This window comes from Anabrus simplex, chromosome 1 (genome assembly GCF_040414725.1).
Source record: "Anabrus simplex isolate iqAnaSimp1 chromosome 1, ASM4041472v1, whole genome shotgun sequence".
Lineage (NCBI taxonomy): Eukaryota > Metazoa > Arthropoda > Insecta > Orthoptera > Tettigoniidae > Anabrus > Anabrus simplex.
Genome location: NC_090265.1, coordinates 728,407,441 through 728,429,020, shown reverse-complemented (window position 1 = coordinate 728,429,020; position 21,580 = coordinate 728,407,441). Strand labels below are relative to the sequence as shown.

The 21,580-nt window shown below is 37.6% G+C and overlaps 1 protein-coding gene across 1 annotated transcript in view; it reads left to right on the top strand.

Moving 5' to 3' along the window:
- Window positions 1-21,580, top strand: part of LOC136872674 (golgin subfamily A member 3) — a 224,370-nt gene that overhangs the window by 154,909 nt on the left and 47,881 nt on the right. Inside the window, exon 13 of the mRNA XM_067146489.2 lies at window positions 15,432-15,596. Within this exon, the coding sequence (XP_067002590.2) occupies window positions 15,432-15,596 (165 nt within the window). The remainder of the gene's footprint in view (window positions 1-15,431; window positions 15,597-21,580) is intronic.

The following is a 21,580-nucleotide window of genomic DNA, read 5'->3' as shown; positions in this document are numbered from 1 at the left end:
CAGTTCACAAAACTACAAGAAAAAAAGGGGAAGAGAGATTAGGGTCTGGAGATTGAAGGAAAAGGACATTCAGGAAGAGTTTAGGAAAGAATTACAAAAACGGATACCAAAGACAGATATTAGTCATTGTTGAACGGGAATGGAATAATTCGTAAGGTGTGCAGAGAAAACATGGCAGAACATCAGAAACGTAAGAGAGCGAGAGACAGCATGATGGAATGACAGAGTGAAAGGTAAAGTAAAGGAAAAGAAGAAAATTTGGAAGGAATGGAAAACACGAAAGACTGGAGAGAGTAGAGCGAGATACATAGAAGCGAAAAGAGTTTGCAAAAAAAAAAAAAAAAAAGTAATAACCGAAGAAAAGTTGGGGAACATTCACCCAGGAAGTAAAGCATGATCTGAACTGTGGGAAAAAAATATTATTTGGAATTGTAAGGAACTGTAGGAATGAAATGGTGAACTCAGGTTTTTGTGAAGAATAAAGAAGGAGTAATACTGACAAAACCAGAAGAGGTAATGAACAGATGGCAATATTTCACTGAACTGCTGAACATGAGAAACCAGATTTGTGGAGAAGGTATCCAGGCAGCAGGAATAAAAGGAGTAGCAGAGAAGGAATCAGACATTACAATGCCAGAGGTGGAAGGGCAGTTAATAAGATGAAGATGGAAAAAGCTTTGGGAACAGATGAAGTAGCCATAGAAATGATCAAGGCTACTGGACCAGCGGGACTCTCATGAACTAATAGAGTACTCAAGTGTGTATGATGAAAGGAAAAACTGCCTGAAAAATTGGGAAAAGGGGTCATAATACTAATATTCAAGAAAGGAGATGAGAAGGTATGCGGTAACAATCGAGGAATCACCATCACTTCCCATGTTGCCAGGATAAGGAAAGGAGAATTAAGCAAAGGTGGAAAGTCAGTTATAAGAGAAACAATTTGGATTCAAAAGTGGAAGGTGAACAGTGGAATCAATTTTCATTCTAAGATCATGAAAAAGAGCTGGGAATATGGGAAGGATATAGTAATGATGTTTATAGACTTAGAAAAGGCCTATGACTGCATCCCCAGATCAAAAGTTTGAGAAAGCGTGACACACAGGAGCATTGACAACGAACTAATAACAATGATGAAAGGAAATATGACAACTGTTATAGCTGTGTGAAGACAGTAGTGGGCAGAACAGAATACAAGTTAAGATTCCAGCAAAGTTCCACCTTTTCAATACAAATGTAAGTTATACAAGATGTTATCTACAACTATTTATTTTTTATTTATTTATTTATTTATTTATTTAATTATTTATTTATTTATTTATTTATTTATTTATTTATTTATTTATTTATTTATTTATTTATTTATTTATTTATTTATTTATTTATTTATCTATTTATTTAACTGGTTTCGACATATACGAATGTCATCATCAGCCTAAATCACTAAAAGAGCAAGTGCATAATAAATTTTATACATATAAAGATACATAAAATCATACTTCATTTTCACTAATAGAAATAACAGTTTCATTAAAATTATGAATTTGGCGTGTTTAAAACACATAATAGTCCTATGCTGTACAATCATATCTTGTGGTGTATTTTGTAACTCGTTGATCGTGTGAATTGAATGTTGAATTAAAATAATGTGAACAGAGCAAAGACGTGTTAAACCTATTGTGCTTTACATACAAGGGCACATAAGTAATGTTTTATTTTACCTGGCAAGATTAAGACCTTCAGGCCTTCTCTTCCATCTAACCAGTCACTGCAATATACATATATTACATTGTATCACTTTAGAATAATAGATTTAATACTAATTAAATTAATAGTAATCTGAGAATGATGAGTGATAAAGTTAAATGAAGATGAAATAAAATATAATAAAAGGATAAACTCTTAAAACTAATATCCTACATGTAAAAAGAGGTAGTACATAAAATTTAATAACATTGAAAAAACAGATCGAGTAAGCATTTTAGACTAATCTACCAGAACATCCATGACAACAGAACAGTTGTAAGTAGCAGCATCAAGTTTACATGTGAACCTTACTGGTGCATAAAATGTCTCCACAGAATTTCCTTGAAAGTGCAAATAGCGCTTAACCCTCTGATTCTTTCGGAAAGGAGGTTCCACTCCCGGCAGGCAATTACCATGAATGATTTATCGTAGATGGCAGATCTATGGATGGGTAAAGCAAGGATGGAATCATTAGTAGATCTGGTGTTAAGACTGTGATAAGAAGATAGGTATTTGAAATATGAAGTAAGGTAAAATGGCTGTGAAGAATGAAGGATTTTATGGAGGTGACACAGGGTATGAACAGTGCAACGGATTTCTAGTCGGGTCGAGTGCCGTTGTAGTACTGTGTGCTTGACGAAAACCAGATTGTAGTGGGTCAAGTAAGTTGTAAGTCGTCATGTAGTCTGTTATTTGTCTATGAGCGATGAACTCTAGCGCTTTGGATAAAGCAGAAAGTAGGCAGATGGCTCTATAGTCAAGATGGTTCAAAAGGGGAGGCTACTTTTTTTAGAGGACGTATAATGCCCGCTTTCCATGTTTCGGAAAATGTGCTGTCTACAAGGGAAGAGTTAATTATGTTAACTAGTACAGGTAATATCATGTCCAGAATAATTTTTATCATCTCTATTCCTATGCTATAGTTTCCTTTCGCCGTTGATGTTATCCGATTTATAGCAAACCTGACTTACGAGTGGGTTGCTGGACGGAAGTAGAAGTTTTCTGTATCTGTTCGCGTCTTCGCATAATTCCCGTCAAGAGCTTCCTGTTTCAGGGCTACATTTAGTGTGCAGTTAGATGAAAAATATTCGTTCAGTTTTTCTAAGGGTATATTTATTTTGTCGTCTCGTCCTTTGGTAATGCCAAAGCTCTTTATAGATATCCACAACACAGCTATTGAAACATTTGGTTGAATTAAACTGTGAGCGTGTCATAATTTCGCGTTTCTAATCTGTTGGGTCGTAACGTTTCTCAGTCTCTTGTAGTTAAGTAGATTGTCAGGAGTGCAATGTTTTCTAACTTGTCTGTAAGCAGTGTCGCGTTCAGCCATAAGTGCTCTAATCTCATCTGAGAGCCAGGAAGTTGGCTTCCGCGAAATTCGAGACGTCTTTTCAGTGGCATGTCTATCATACAGCTCAGTCATGTTGATTGAAACATGCCACCTTGTCATTTATGTCTTTAAGTTTAAATATGTCATGCCATGGCACTGCAACTGCGTCTTGTAAAAGTTTATTCTTATCAATTTGTCGTAGATCTCGATGTGAAATTATTTTCGGTTTGAACTTGGAACTTTTAATAGAATAGGCCATAAATATAGTGTAACCGTAAAAGTTTGTTTTGATGGCTAGCTCGAACATAAGACCCGGCCCAGGTGGTGACCGGTCACTATCTGAATGGTTACAGAGGAGAGGGAACTTTAAAGAGCTTCCTACCCCACGGCCGGATGAGATTTCAACTACGCGCGACTGAAATACATTGATTCACTTAAAGCGTTACTACTAGTATAAGAGTAGCCCGATATTCACGAAATTTGGAATCCTTATGGTAGAACTATGTACATGAAGATAATTACATAATTGTTTCCCATTTCCTTAGTAATTTAGTTCCGTGTGATAGAGTTCGAAGCACTCTTCGAGACAGAGACCCAAGGCACACTCCTGGCAGCAGTACACCGATGTCTTCTTTTCACCGTGTTTTGAACATGCGATACAACGTCTCTGAGGTTTGGATTTCTCACTCTTGGGTGCTAATTTCCTGATAAAACGTATTTCCTGCAGCCTTGGAACTGTATTATCTGATGAGCACCGGCCTTGAATATTTCGTTTCCCGCCCGAGAAGCGTATTTTGTACTACGTAAACAAACCTTCCATCAGCTGAAACTGATAAGATAACTGCTCAATGTATGTCCCTGTGACTTGTCTAAATATTATTGGAGAATCTAGGAATCATAATTCACTCTTGAAAACTTCCCTTTGACCTGTATGCGTATCTATAGTCTCCTACACGAAATTTCCAAGTACTGGTTCCTCCTCATCGTCACTCTCATCATTTACCACTGCATCGGTCACAGCTACATCATCTATTTCATTATCACTACTGCTAATACTGCCACTACTACTTCCGACTAAACTTTCATTTGAATTATACAATATTTCAAGCACGTTACTCTCAGCAGGAGCTAGCCATTGAGCGTGGTGCGTCACACAAGCTGATGAAGCTGCAGCGGGACCAAAAGCGGCAGGACGAAACTGAATGAGGGGAATAACATTTATGACGAATCAAACCAACTCGATACATATTTCAGATTAAAAGGTCGATACATCGTCTTTCAAACGAGATATATACCATGCACAACTGCTTCTCATGTCGTATGACAGAAAGCAGCACTATCTGATACCTACACAGAGCACTCGTGGAGAGTTACGAAAAGACTACAAGCTGAGAAATAAAGACAAATATAATAAATAAACCGCACTCTTAATACAAAATTAGAGCAAAGAACATCACACGAAAAGACAAACTTCTCAGATCATCATTTCTTTATTTTATTCTGTGGGAAAGAATGAAGCAAACGGACTATTAAAAAAGCAGGGATTGGTGCTCAGACATAATTGACAAATACTTATCCTTGCAAAAGCAACTACACTTTAATGATTTTTAATTCTTATTTAGAACACTGATAAACACGAAAATGTCTTCTTGGAAACAAAACAATTTGCATATCCATAACACCAAAACTCTTGGCGCTATAGCCGTAAATGCGAAACCATGTATGGGTCTATACCACGTATAGAGGTCGGCGGCTACGGAAGAAAAGGGGGTCTATACCACGTATAGAGGTCGGCGCTGAGGGGTTAAAAAAAAGTTTATTCATGAAAAGTTAGATTCCAACATCACCTCAGTGCAGCAGTTATAATGAGTACTTCTCCTTGGGGTGGAATTGGCCTTGGTGCATTGCGGGTCACAATGTCTGCTTAGGATGCCACCATCTTCCGAGTCGATGTGGAAGATCTCGAATATCTCGGAGGTCTGGATGGTCTAGGAGCAACTGTAGTCGTGGCACTGGGCATGAAATAGATCCAAAGTAACTGGTATGCACAAAGTAGATAGTAGTAGTTTGCCCTCACCTGACTTCACGGTGGGATTCACAAAACACAGTCATTGCCGATGGCTTGAATTGAACTCAAAATCACATCCGTTATGTATCAGCCACAGAAGATAATAAGTCACTTCATCAAAATTAAATATGAGAATTTCGGCTGAATAGTGACGTAAAAATAAATATTTCGCTTCAAAACTTTACACAGTTCAAGTTCGAAAATAAACGAAACCAAGGAATTTGGTCCGGGATGAATCTAGTCCCGTTCACGATTAAATAAAGAAAACACTGTCTTTCCAAGAACCGTCCTGGGTTCGACACAAGAAATGTTAACTGTACCAGCTTATTTAAACACAGTTCTAAGGCTATGTTCTATCGTGAATGTGGTCACTTGGAAAATAAATCCTAAGTTCAATAACACTGTTAAATTCAACTACTTGTGTCAGCAGCTTGTAACATAAACGCATAGTTTGTCGAAATGTTCTAACATTTTGGCAGAGTAACACTGTCAAGGAATTCAATCACCTGCACAGTTTGAAATACTGAATTACGTCTCACTATTAGCACAGGTTTATCACTTGTTAGAGTTAAATGCAAGATTATGCAGAGTTTGAAGTTTCATGAACAACAAAGTTGTCTCACTCAATGTTAAATCACTTTGTGAAGTTTAAACACTGTCATTCAAATTCTATCATCTCTTGTAATTTAAATATAATTACGTCTGAGCACTTGGTAACGTAGTATCGTATTAGTTCGAATCACACTGTTCCTGTAAATAGTTAAACACCTTAACTGTTCACGTCTCAACTCATACACTACTTTTATTACCACACGTAAATGATACTGTAATATTTCTAAGTCTTCTAGACGCGCCTGTAGAATCAGAGTTCAGTAGAACACGAACTTGGACTTCCATGGGAGAGTCAAACTGGCAACTAACATCACGGCAACAGCATGACCAACAGCCAACCGACCGGCCTCGACTGTGGCACAAGGTAGACTGATTTGACAAGCGGAATGCTTGCCTATTTATTCAGTATTCCCTGGGAACTGTAATTGCCAATACCTTTCGTACATTTTAACGGATCTCCATGAAACTTAGGGATTATGACTATAAAAATTAGGCTACGCGGTGATGATGTTCGTTTTTTCATATCATTAATCCATCTGAAAGAAATTAACGATAGAAAAAATGGAACATTCCATCTGACTTAACACAACCTTGGTCATGTTACTCAGCCGTGACGTTTCACTTCCCTGCTGCTCGCAGCTGACATGGTCGCTCCACAAACCTCCTAACAATTAGGCAACAGCTCAACAGCTTTCAAGATTTCCCTCACATGTAGGACAGCTCAAACACCGATTGCACTGCACAACATTTTTCGACCGTTGCCCATTCAACCAACAACTGACCTTCCCACACTTCAACAACAAAATATACGCAAATTTTTAGTCAACTAGGAAGAACCTAATGATGTTTTTAACTATCTTCATTTGAAGCTGGTGTTGTTTTAACTCTGTCTTAGCACAGCCTCGTTTTATAATCAACAAAAGCTGTTCACTTGCACTGTGCACTCCATTCAAATAGAGAGTGACCAACGGAGTTTGACTACCTCATGAATCCTAGGGCGAATTATTTTGGTTGGAGCCAAATTACAAATAGTCAAATTGGAATGTTTTACCTCATCATTTTTAACAATTAGAAATAAGTGTACAGTAATTATAAATTGTGTTTTATTTTGCCAACATTTGTATATACTACGCAGAACTACCATCGAACTCAATATCATACGGACTTTGATTACTTCCATTTTTATACTGTGCATATGATAACCTCATTTTAATATTAAGAAACCACTAGCGTATTTTACTATGTGTAACTAGTCTGTTGTTATTTTGTTTTGGATAGGACTTTGTACGTGTTTTTAATGTATTCTTTCTTACAAATATTGCTCATAATTTCCAACCAGACGTCTGGTTTAATTTTGAGGTGCTTTGATATGACTGATGATGCCCCACATGGAGGGCGAAACATGTCTCCATTTTTAACGATGTTTAACTAAAAATGTTAACATCCAGTAATGTATTGAATAGGTTGGAGTCCAATAAATTCTTTTATATTATTATTATAGGACTATTATGTTTTTAAAACACGCCAAATTCATCATTTTAATGAAACTGTTAATTCTACAGGGTGTTTCAAAAAAAATATACATATTACAAAGTATTATTTTGTCCAAACTATCGATCGCTGTGCCTCGGCTCAGCTATTGGAGAAATGAATACATAGTCTAGTTTATATTAATAGCCGCTAGATGTCAGTTGTCTTCTGTTATGCTTGGTAACCGTCATATGTTTAAAATGGCTACTCTCCAGGAGAAATCATTTTGTGTTCTCGAGTTTGCGAAGTGCGATTCCATGATTACAGTACAAAGACATTTCAGGTTGAGGTACCAAATTGATCCTCCGAATGGGTGGAACATTCGCAGATGGTATCGACAGTTTTTCAACAAGACATTTTGTAACGAGTTTCTTGATGCTATTGACAATGATAACACTTTCACACAACGCATCGTGTTCAGTGATGAAGCGACCTTCCATGTTAGTGGTCAGGTGACCCCTCACTGGAGTCGCCAAGTGTGTGAATATCTGAATGAAACTTTACCAAACCGTTGGATTGGTCGTCAAGGAGCTGACGACTTAGCATGTCTCAGCTGGGCTCCACGGTCACCGGATTTGACACCCTGTTACTTCTTCCTGTGGGGTTTTGTTAAAGACAATGTTTAGGTACCACCACTCCCACAGAACCTGGAAGAGTTGAAGAACCGGATCCGTACTGCCATAACATCAGTGACAAGGGACATGCTTGCCCGAGTATGGGAGGAATTTGAGTATCCATGTGATATTGTTCATGTCGCTGATGGAGAACATATTGAACATCTGTAATCTGAACTTGAGAGGTTCGTAAATATGTGTGTAAAGTTTCATATTCGTATGTCTTACAGTTTAATAAATATATGCATTTGAAATACGTATATTCTTTTTGAAAGAACCTGTATTAGTGAAAATGAAGTATGATGTTGTGTATCTTCATATGTATAAAATTTATTATGTACTTGCTCTTTTAGTGATTTAGGCTGATGATGACGTTTGTATATGTCGAAACCGGTCCCATAAATAAATACTGTAAATGTTGTAGATAACATCTTGTACAACTTGAATTTGTATTGAAAAGGTGGAACTTTACTGGAATCTTAACTTGTGATCTCAGTTCAATACAGAACCAGAATTAAGTTTATATCTTTGAATAGAACAGAATAGTTTAGAATTGACAATGGGCTGAAACAAGGGAATGTGTTGTCACCTTTACTGTTCATAATGGTGATCGATGGCATGGTAAAGGCAGCAAGGGAAGATTTTATAGGATGCACACAAAGTCTGTATACTCTTATATTTAATTAAACTCAGACTGACATTATTTATTTATTTATTTATTTATTTATTTATTTATTTATTTATTTATTTATTTATTTATTTATTTATTTATTTATTTATTTATTTATTTATCACAATATGGATTACAGATGCATATTACAATATTAAATAAAATACATGAAATTACAATATTTACATAAAATTATACAGTTATTTACAAAATATCAGCCCAGAATTTGGCCACATTGACAGCACTGATACTGGCCGGTGCTATATAAAGTTCTGTGCATTTGACAGGGCATAGAGGACAATTAATAAGGTGCCTTGTCGTTTGTACCACGCCGCATTCACATAGGGTCTGATACCTCTTCAGTAGGCCCCCTTTCTTCATATTGTCCTTGTATGTTCCAACGCCTGCTCTTAGTCTGTTCACTGCCTTCCATGTAGTCCAGATTTCTTCACGATCAGGGGGAAGCTTTTCCTCCAATTTTAAGCATTCTGGATGAAAATCTGATTCCAGAGTAGAAGTCTGGTCTTCTTTGCATCTGCACTAGAGGAGGATGAGGAGTGCATAAAACTGTTCCTGGACTTCAATCGAGTTGGTGGTAATTTGTGTCCATGTAGGAGGTGGGCTGAGCTGTTAAAAGCCCTTAACCTCTCCGCACTTGCAGCTACATAGCATCTGATCTCAGGAGGGGCTATTCCTTCAAGGGAGTTGGTGTTGGTTTCAGACCTGTTTTGTCAAGGCGACATTGACCTTTTTGGTATGTGTAGATTTATACCAAACGGGACTAGCATACTCCCCTGCTGAGTAACAGTGCTAAGGCTGTTGTCCTTACCGCATGAGGATGGGCACCCAATTTTGAACCTGTCACTTTATGAAGCAGGGAGCTCCGACAGGAGACCTTTACCTTGTTGTTTGAACAGTGCTCCCTCTAAGTTAGAGAACGATCCAAAGTAACACCCAAGTATTTCAGTGTGCAATTATGTTCTAGAACGTTATCTTTCCACTTCACCTGCAGCTTCTCTGAGGCTTGTTTGTTCTTCAGATGGAAAGCACATAGTTCAGTTTTTGATGGGTTTGGTTTGAGATTATTTGTCTTATAGTAGTGAGACAAAATATCCAATGCTGAAGTGAGATTGTTTTCTACTTTTTCAAAGCATTCACTCTGAGTAGCCAGGGCCAGATGGTCAGCGTATAGGAAGCTTTTAGTATGAGGCGGATGTTGTTGGTTGTTAGTGTATATATTGAAAAGTAAGGGAGCTAGCACACTTCCTTAAGAAAGACCATTCTTTTGCGTTCTCCATCGACTTTGCTGACCCTGAAAGTCAACAAAGATTCATCGTTCTGTAAAAGGGCAGCAACAATTCTTGTAAGCTTGAAGTCCTTTGTAAGGCTGTACAGTTTTTGTAACATGATTTGATGTTGTACGGTGTCATACGCACAGGAAGGGTCTGCTCTGTTCTTGAACATCTTGATAGCGTTTTCCAGCTCTCCAAAAACAAAAGGTTTGGATACTTCACAGGTTTCATCTTCAGTGTGTTTTTTTGGGAATGAAAACCAACTTCTATATACTGTGTCAGGTTTACTATTTGTGCAGTGCAGTTCATGCCTGGTCTAAAACCAGCTTGCTCTGGGATTAACAAAGGCTCCACAGCTGGTGCAAAATGGTTAAGAAGCATCCTTTCAAGGGTTTTTTTTGGTAGCATTTCCAAAATGTTTAATTTGCTCTATAATGTCGTCTTTTCTGTTCTTGCACATCTTGATGGCGTTTTTCAGCTCTCCAAAAACAAAAGGTTTGGGTATTTCACAGGTTTCATCTTCAATGTTCCTTAGAAATTTTGGTGGTCTAGCTCTGTGTTTAACTTTGCCATTTAACAAAAGCCGATGGGCGATTTCATTTGGAGATACATTATAATGGGCGGATGCCTTGATGGGGTCATTGTTCAAATGTTTCAGTAGTCTCCAGGCTTTCATGCTGCTCTGCGACACATCCAATTCTTCCATCAAATTCAACTGACATGATAAAGTACATACACTCTTTATTTATTTATTTATTTATTTATTTATTTATTTATTTATTTATTTATTTATTTATGTATTTATGTATTTATGTATTTATGTATTTATTTATTTATTTATTTATTTATTTATTTATTTATTTCTTTCTTTCTTTCTTTCTTTCTTTCTTTCTTTCTTTCTTTATTTATTTTAGGAACCTGAAACATCTGTATGTGTCCCTCCATGGTCTCTGCACAGCTGAATACGCCGTCATTGTCTGATGTTCTTATTAACCTTTTAAGTGCTGAGTTACCATTATCGGTGGGGTGATTAGCTTAAAATGTTTATAAATGTTGGCTCTTTATAAATCTAAATGAAAATGGAAAATCCCACACTTATGTTCAATATTATTTTGAGAGAAAACAAAATTACACTTATGTGCCCATGCATGCATCATCTTTATACAAAGTAAAGAGCCCAAAACATATTATTTCATAAAATCTGTAGGCAAATAATTCATGTGACTTCTTAGAAGTATATATTTTAAAATACTTTCTAAACCTGGAATGTGGTGACAATTAAATGTTTTCTACTGGTTGTTTGTGATGCCGATTTGTTCCACTATCTGCACCAATTCCACTGGCACAAAAGTTTTTAAAGAATTTTTTTTTTTTTTTTTTTTTTTTTTTTTTTTTTTTTTTTTTTTTTGAGTTGTCATCAAACACTACTTGGCCCTCAGAGCTTGTCACAGTTACTTGAAACTCTGGTGAAGAAAAGTATTCCCTCTGCCATGAAAATAGTGATAAAATAGCTTTTGTACTCACTGTGTTTTTCTTCTTTCGTTTAGAAGGAGCCTCCGTCTCTCTCACACACACAATATTTTTGGCACTCTCTCTATCCTCCCACTTTCAAAATCATTAACAATTCGTTAAAATCATCATCTCCATCATCACTTTCCGCTGTGGTTATTAACTAAAAGATTCTGTGATCCGAAATAACATCGCTGCCAGAGCAACTAGTGTGTTGTTCCGCCATGTTTGTTTACATCACAGATGAACTCCACAGACGTCTACAAAAAGCTCTGTAAGTTAATTCCCGAAGATATAATCTCTAAAATCAATTAGTTCTACATAATGCCCAACAGATGGCAGAACATGTCAGAAATCAAATTGGCACTCGAAAGTGAATGGAAAATTCTAAATTCCCATGGAGGGAATTAGATATTTTTCACCAATAGAGCCTGTCAAAAATGTCAAAAACATATCAGATGTAAGGCTTTTCAGGGAAACTTTAAAAAAAAAAAAAAAAAAATTCGCACACCATCTATAAACTTGTGAAAATTGGAATTATATAATCCAAATTTTCACAAGTTGATACTTTGACAATACGGGCTCTAATATGAAGTTTATCACCATCTATAGACGAGCGTACCAGCGCTGGACCAGCCACGTCAGCCCGTCTATAGGTGGGCGAAGCACTCATCGGGTTAAGCAACATCCTTGGGATCACTGTCTGGATAGCTTCGTGCACCGGATTTTTCAGATCATCAGTTCCAACATACCGCTGCTTCCTCACCTGTTTCTTGGTGTAACCGCAGAGTGCGTTATCGGTGTCATAAATCAGGGCTCCTTGTTGGCCATGGAAGAGGAGCTGCATCATTGACCGATCCAGCGATTCCCAATGACTACGTTCAGACGACGAACAGCCACTGCGAAGTGAACCGGTGTCCCATCGTGTTGAAACCAGACAGTGTCTAAGATTCCTGCACTTTGCAGCGGCAGGATGAGCCAGGCATTAATCATCTGGAGGTAACTGTTCTGATTAACGGAACGATTTAAAAAAAATATGGACCAAACAGATGTGTTTGTGTCACTCAGCCCAGATCATGACGTGAGGTGGGTTTCACTCAACTTCTTGATAAAATGTGGGTTTTCTTTTCCCCAAAAGTAAACATTGCAACTATGGGAGCTGTGATAAATCGCACATGCGTCAGTAAACATGTCTTCTGCCTTCTGAGCCATTGTTTGGAATTGTTGCACTAGTTCAACAACTATAAAGGTGTTTTAATTTAATCCACCTATTCAATACTTTTATTGCTTCTGTCTCACTTCATGCTGACGAATTTCATCAGCGGCCTTGGACATATTGTCTTTATGAAAATCATGTTTATGCTTGTGTTCACGCCTGTTGGCTTTATATTATTACCACTTTGGTTTTCCACTAACATTTTAAATGGACTGTTTTAATTGGAATTTTAATGGAAGAAGTTTTAGTCTCCGACAAGATTATAGTTTAATCATTGACAGTGTTTTCAGTAGCATCTTTATATATTGTATCATTTTTCACATTTTTATGTCCCGAATTTTAATAACTGGCTAAACTTTTAGCTTCCACTTTTAATATTAGTTGTACTCTTGATGATTGTTTTTAGGCTGAAGATGCCCTTAATTGAGGGCGAAACATGTCCCATTTAAGTGCGAGTCTATTTATGTAACCACTATAAGTGAAAATTAAAAGTATTGAATAGGTGGATTAAATTAAAACACCTTCATTGTTGTTGAACTGTAAATTTTCAATACAGACTAAAGATGAGATTTATAACGTGTAATAATTGTTGCAGCATCCGACCACAAGCATCAACAAGTCTCTCTAAATCATCATCTCATAATTCATTGATACTCAGTGGTCGCCAACACCTCATTTTCAGATCTACTTTAGTGTGTTTCCTCATGGTTGATTCTGGTTTCCCCAATTCTGATGCATGTTTCCATAGGGATTTGACCGGAGATTGTTTGTTTCCACGTGAGCACAAAGTTCAAATTTGGTGGATGGTCTTCCATTTCTCGGCGCGTCACGAACACAGCCCGTTAAAAAGGCTTCCTTTCCCCACGTTAACAATGTCTTCTTTGTCAGTGTTGCTTTCACAAACCATGCATCGAAATCGTCCCTCACCTTTTTAATAGATCACTTGTATCAGCCATTCTTTCAATATCTTGGCACCAACTGCTGTCAACAATCGAAGTTAATAACAGTGGGTATCTGACAATAGAAATAAGTAAATGAGTAAGGTTATGCGGACTTTGTGCGCACTCTGTAGAGGGAAAGAGTGAATGTAATGTTTGCAGATGATGTGATCTGGGGAGATGAGGAGGAGGCACATCAGCTGAATATGCTGAATAGAAAGATTGAACAGTGGGAATTGAGGATCATCATGAAGAAGGGCAAAGTCAGTGGTGATGAATAGAGGAAGTAAAAAAGGAAAAGGAGCTTTCAAAATTGGAGACAAGGAAATGGAAAGAGTAGAACACTTCCATTATTTTGGAAGTGAACTGACAGAAAATATAAGTCTGAATATGGAAATTAGTACAAGTATACATCTGGGGATCACCTCCTATCACCAGATATGGAGATTAATATGGATTAAAGATGTACCAATGAAAGTTAAAGTAATATACAAGGGATATGGAGTATGGTACAGAAGGCAAGGAGGGATAGAGTGAGAAATGAAGTCATACGTAAAGAGCTAAATGTGGAAACAAGCTTGTAGTATTATGTGACTGTTGATATCGTGATGATAACCACAAGACCTCCAGTCTTACATAGAATCGGAACCACAAGGATGTAACTTTTTATGAGAATCTTGAAGTGTTTACCCATAGTCACTCAGGCCTACACCTTAACACCTGATGATTTTCCTGTATGTCTCTCTCAAATACTGCCATATAGCTTTCTCCTTTCCCAGTCGAAATGCTCCATGCTAAGAAGTGGTAAGTAGATGGACATCTGGAAAGCTACTTCTTTCCTTTACAATCAGTGTGTCCACGTATTTGTTATTTCTTTCAAGTTTCCATTTTCAAGCACTTTTATGTATGTTATCACTTCTCTATGTTTCCTGAACTTATCAAATACGTTTAGCCAAGTTGCGTAGCTCAGACATTGGGTAGGATGTTGGCTTACTGAGCTCAAGCTGGCAGGTTCAATTCCGGCTCAGTCTGGCGGTATTTGGAGGTGCTCAGATACACCAGCCTTGTCGGGGGATTTACTGGCACGTAAAAGAACTCCCGAGGGACAATATTCCGGCACCTCAGCGTCTCCAAAAACCATAAATGTAGACATGAAATAGGCTTTATTTATTTATTTATTTATTTATTTATTTATTTATTTATTTATTTATTTATTTATTTATTTATTTTATTCGTTTTGACCCTTAGGATGTTCATAATACCAATATAATGGTCCGTTATTGGACATTATAAATTTTCCAGCTAACTCATTCCTGGTTGCCTGCGTTTCGCCCTCGTGTGTCTTCATTATTTCACCACTCCTATTTCTCTCCGTCTAAGACGCAGAGCAAAGTTCTCTGCGAAATGTAAAGAATTTCACCTTATTTTCTTGACACGGCATAAGCCCAGTACTTATCACAAGTACTGGCCATGAAATAATCGATGGCAACACCATAAATGTAGTTTATGAAACATAAAATCAACATTATTATACAAATACTTTTAGATATTCTTCCATTATCATAATAAATGTCTGGCTCCTTCCCTAAATGGTCAGCGTAGTCGCCCTTGGTTCAGAGGGCCTTGGGTTCGATTCCCGGCTGGGCTGGTGAATTGAACTTTAAATGGTTAATTCCCTTGTCTCGAGGACTGGGTGTTTGTGCTGTCCCCAGCATTCATGCAACTCACACACCACACACAACACTATCCTGTGCTACAATAACATGCAGTTTCCTATACACGGCCGATGCTGCCCACCCTCATGGGAGGGTCTGCCTTACAGGGGCTGCACCGGGCTAGAAATACACACGAAATTATTATTATTATCATCATAATAAATTCGGATATTGAGTCGGTGAATTTGTTTCAGAAACCGTCTAGACGTGGAACTTAGTTCACTTCAGTGCCAAATAGAGAATCTGCAAACACAACTCGGTGTGCAACGAAAGATGTTAAGCTCTGAGGAAAAGCTTAGGGAGCGAGTGGAAGCAGACTACCGTCAACTGCAGGAGGAGAAGAGAGCTCTTATGGTGAGGTGAGTTCAAGTAGTTCCTGAAATCCTAGAATATTTCTGGTGAGAGGGAGAGGTTCTTATCAGTCTGAAAATATGCACTTCTTCTTCCTCCTCACTTCGCCCTTGTTAAACGGTGCCAGCTTTCCTTATTGTGTGGCCCCACCGTTTCCTGTTTGTTGCGTTTTCTTCTTCCAGTCCAAGGATCTTTGTGTCATCTGAATGTTTGCCAGCCAGGAGGCTAGAGGCCTGCCCTGTCCCGTCTTGCTGGTGGCAATGGAGAGGCACTTCTTGAATAGTTTATGATCTTCTAGAGAGCATGCACTATGACAACACCACCTTAAAGGCATCAAGTTAGCTTCTCAGTGATGCGTTCAACCTTGAAATTTCCCTGCTCATACTCGTTCCTTGCTTGATCTTTCAGTAAGATTCGACTGCCACAGAGCATGACTGCTGTTTTATAGATTTTTAATTTTGTTCTTATGGGCAATCTTCTGTCGCATAGCACCCCACTAAGACAACACCATTTAGTCGAGGTTGTATTTATTCTGTGAGCGACATCCATGGTACTGTACTTGAGAGTAATGACCTTAGGTATGTAAATGTTCCGGCTTCTGTTAATTTTGGTCCTTCTGTTCTTACATAAATTGTAAGTGGTTGACTTGGTGGAGCACTGAAAATATATGGTATAGACATTATCTTTGATTGACTTACGTGAGTACCATTCTGTTGGATGACATTCTTCCACTGCAATTTATGAAGATCATTGTGGAATCTTCTTTTCAAACCTAAGTTGAATTCCTCCACTGTGTTGTAAGGTTTTCCTGAATCTCTGGTTAGGTTTTTGCAAAAATCTTTATAATTTAACCTATTTGAGATGAGGTAAAAAATTCAAGGCAAGTAACAACAACAACAACAACAATGTGAACGAAACAGAGTAATACAGTAAAATGTATTTGTAACAAATGCCAGTTTAATGAAATGTTCAGAATAGCGAAATTATTTTTATGCCCTTTCCCTTTTTCCTGTTTAACGTGTGTTAAAATATTTCATTGTAACGAATTAAAATGTAGCCTTTTTCTTCAAAATATAATTGAAATTCATCCTGTTTTAATCGCCTGGTATTTCACACGACATATCTCTATACTGCTAATATCAGACGGCACAGTCTATACTGTACAACACAGGCGAAACTACCCGATTACAAATCAGGGGAAAGTAAGCAAACGCATCACAATTCTGATGAGTGGGTTGCCTACCCAACAGCACGTGAAGATTATCTTATTCAGTTTTGGTGTACCAGTACTGTACGTCTTGACAGTAAAGCCTCATTAATTCGAAGTTGCTGGGACGCAAAAATTGAACTTAGAATTAACCGTCAACTTGTAATTCAGAAATGTTAAACCTTGCCGCATCACAAAATATTCTAAGACCCGTTACTGCATGCAGTTAACCTTGATTCACAGTTTAACCCTTTCCGGGTCACGGCGCAATATATTGCATCTCGTGGGAGGTGCCACAGCAGTTACGGCACAATATATTGCGTGTCAAACTTCCGAGCATCATATCTTCGCTTCTCTTTGACTTTCAGCAATGATTGAAAAATTTGTTGTATCTGCCATCTATCGGCTACACTACGGAAGCTTGCGCTAATTTGTATTCTCTTTGGGAGCACTGTTAACTTTAATTTTTCATGTGAATGTCTACCACACTTGGGAATCAATGCGGTCTGATAAACATGGCTGCTCGCAGGCATGCGGAAGTTTTGAAAGGTGATGAAAAAGTGTTTGAAATATTAATGAATGATGAAAGTGAGGATTCAGATTTGTGTGAAAGTGATTTAGAAAGTGTTGAGGATATTATACCTGAAGTTTCAACTGTCTACAGTGAAGGTGTAAGTGACAGTGATGAAGAATTACAACCAGTTACCGCGAAGAGGCAGAGACGAAATGTATCAAATGATCACCGGATCTGGGAAAAAGAAATGGGTAATAATAAATTTTTACCTACTGATTTTGGCTATAAGCCTGATCTAGCTGGAATCCAGGATCAATCTTTGACTAAAAACTCTCCAGAAGTAGACATTTTCAAAAGACTTTTTCCGCATACTTTAGTGGAAAAAAGTCATAGAAACGAACTTGTACCACGCTCAATACGTAGAGAAAAATTTGGTCATTTCTCCCACATCCCGAGCGTCAAAATGAACTGATGTTACTGTCGACGAAATGTATTTATTTTTAGTGATAAGTATGCTAATGGGTCATGTAAACAAACATAGCTTAGAAGAATACTGGTCTACCGATCCTCTCATTCACACTCCTGCATTTTCACAGTTCATGTCCTGTAATTGGTATAAAGCAGTTCTACGTTTCCTTCATTTCAATGACAACTTCCAACCTCAAGGCGACAGACTGTACAAAATCCGGCCTATTATTGAGCACCTGATACAAACTTCCCTGCCATATTTCAGCCTTTTAGAGATTTATGCATCGACGAAAGTCTACTTCTGTTCAAAGGTCGTTTAGCGTTCAAGCAATGCATTCCCTCAAAAAGAAGTAGTAGATTTGGTGTGAAGTTATTTGTACTTTGTGACTGTGAGACTGGATACATTTTAGATGATATTGTATATACTGGAGCCACAACAGAACTTGAAGATTCACAGATAGGGTTTTCTGCTTCTGTTGTCCTCACTCTCGTGAAACCATATCTCAATCAGGGACATACACTTTATATTGACAATATTTACACCAGCCCAGAACTTCTAGAAGCTCTGCATGCACAGTGTACTCATGCCTGTGGAACAGTGAGGAAAAACAGAAGGGGAATGCCAGGGACCACTACCAAACTACGAAGAGGTGAGGTAGAAGAGAGGCATACCTTAAATCTTCTTGCTGACAAATGGATGAAGGGGATTAAACATGCTCACAACTGCTCATACTAGTGGAATGGTTGATACAGGCAAGACTGAAAGAGCCACAGGACAGTGGAGAATTATCCCAGTTTCTGTTCAGGACTACAACCAGAAAATGGGACCAGTTGATAGATCCAACCAAATGATTATGGGTGTGCAGCCATCACGAAAATCCATAAAATGGTATAAAAAGCTATTCTTCCACCTGTTGGAGATTGTAATTCTGAACAGCTTCATTTTGGAAAGGGTTTTGAAAGGACTTAAAGAGACCTCATAAGGCGTTCAGAATGGAAGTCATCCGATCACTAGCAGAGAATGCTCCTCCAAGAGCCACGCGACCTACTGGAGGCCGACCTTCAAATGGTGATACACCTGCAAGGTTAACCCAGCGACATTTCCTTTCTGTTATTCCCCCAAACCAACCAGGAGGGAAACCGCCATCCAGAGTGTGCCATGTGTGTGCACACACTGCAAGAAGAGAGAAGACCAGGAGAACAATTTACCAGTGCAAGGACTGCAACAAAACTCTGTGCCCAGCCCCATGCTTTGAGGAATATCATACCAAAAAAAAACTTTTAAGCGGGCAAATTGTGTGATATTGTTGTTTTCAATTTCATTCATCTGTATTTTATCCATTTATGTTAATATATTGTCCTTTGCGTGTATTTTGCTATTTATAGAGGTTTATTTATGTGCCTGTAAAAACCTAAATTGTGGGGTATGTCAACGTTTATAAAACCTGACCCTGAAAAGGTTAAACCTTTCATAATTAAAAGAAATAAGTTTCATAATGATAGATCCGTATTGAACTGTGATTACAATAGAGTAAAATAATATATTATTATTGGTCCACCTTTTCAATACAAAATGAAAATTACATAGGGACTAGTTTCGACCTAGTAATAGGTCATCATCAGCCTGAAGTAAATTAAAGCGTAAATATCGAAGAAAGACATAAACAATGTAAACACAAGTACAGTCTTTTTAAAGGTACATACCATGTGGGAATTTGAGTAGAGATATATTAAAAATAATAACTCTTCCAATTGACGAAGCACTGAGCGGAAGTTATGTAAAGTTCGGTGCGCCGTATATTATAAAAGACCACTGTGCACTAAATGATGTAATAAAGAAGAAGAGTAGGTTGAATGCTGGCTTCTTCTTAGCTGTTGTATATTCAAAGATTACGTCGTATTTTGTAAGGTATTGAAAGACGTCGAAATACATGGATGTTGGAAAGGCTCTTCATTTTTTGGAACAAGGCAATTGTTGCGCGAGGAGGCTTAAGAAACCAGAGAAGCGCTATATTATGTTAAAAAATAGAGATCCTTAAAAAAGTTCCGTGCGTCGTATAAATTGTGGAAATGGAACTTTTTTAAGGATCTCTATTTTTTAACATAATATAGCGCTTCTCTGGTTTCCTAAGCCTCATCGCGCAACAATTGCCTTGTTCCAAAAAATGAAGAGCCTTTCCAACATCCATGTATTTTGACGTCTTTCAATACCTTACAAAATACGACGTAATCTTCTTTGAATATACAACAGCTAAGAAGAAGCCAGCATTCAACCTACTCTTCTTCTTTATTACATCATTTAGTGCACAGTGGTCTTTTATAATATACGGCGCACCGAACTTTACATAACTTCCGCTCAGTGCTTCGTCAATTGGAAGAGTTATTATTTTTAATATATCTCTACTCAAATTCCCACATGGTATGTACCTTTAAAAAGACTGTACTTGTGTTTACATTGTTTATGTCTTTCTTCGATATTTACGCTTTAATTTACTTCAGGCTGATGATGACCTATTACTAGGTCGAAACTAGTCCCTATGTAATTTTCATTTTGTATTGAAAAGGTGGACCAATAATAATATATTATTTTACTCTATTGTAAACCTTTCATATGTCATGGAAAAAACTATTTCCAAAATGTATCCGACAAGGTGCATTTACAGTATTCCGATAATGCACTCGGATAACTCACTGACAAACATAACCTCACGCAACGAAATAAAAACAAAGCATGATTCAAAGACGAGGAGGAATCTATGCCAGTTCTCATGTGCAAGTGCTTTATTCATTGGATTACTGTATTGTATGCATTTTATATGCCCTGTACTTGCACAGAAAGTGCCCGACGCTTTTCAAACGTCGTGGCTTATCGAACTTTCCTATGGTGAGGGGATAAAGTCTCTCTCTTTCGTGTGCATTACAACACAGTACAATGACCCCAACCCTTGTACAAATTCCCGGCTGGCACTTCTATCCTCTGAAATCATAAGTCCTTTGGCACGGCATTTAAAAAACAATGCATTTTCATTGGCATTGACAATATTGTTCGGTGCGTATGAATTGATTATATGAGCCACATTTTTCACCATCTGTTGGCATCGCCGGTGTTCGTGGATTCTGCTTCTCCGCACACTGCCTGCTACGTGGTATTGTGGCATTCCTTAAACCGCTGAATACAAAAGAATTACGATTTCACTCAAACCTAGCAAATATGAAATGCACTGTAGACACACCGAAGTGAGTGAAAGTGCGGAATGTTACCCTGTACGTTCTGGAAGACGCGTTCTATCATGACACGTATTGTACCAGCTGGTACTGTCCTTTGAGCTAGTATGAGTACAAGACAAATTTAAATAAACAAAACGGAAACGCTAGGCACATACAACACACCGAGTAAAGGTACAGCCAATAAAACACTTACCTCGAGTACACTAGATGTTACTGCAGAGAACGTGAAACAAAGCTGGTACGGTATGAAATTGAGTAACTTTAGTTGAAAGAAAACAAACCATTTTCTTAGATTAAATAAGGTTAATTTAATTCCATAAGGTTTCTTAGGTGGGTTAAACAACATAAAATGGATATCTCTTGCTAAGAAATGAAGTAATGATTTTAGATTAGGTTTAATGATTCATAAAACATAATTAGAGCTTAATAAAATTAATTAAGAGCGTATAAAAATTAATTGGGTCAGCTGCCCTAAACCAATAAACAGGGAGACAATATTTTGAAGTTGATTAAGTACAGCCCACATCTATACCTTTAGTGACTCTCGTTCTTAACCTTTGACTTACAAAATTTAG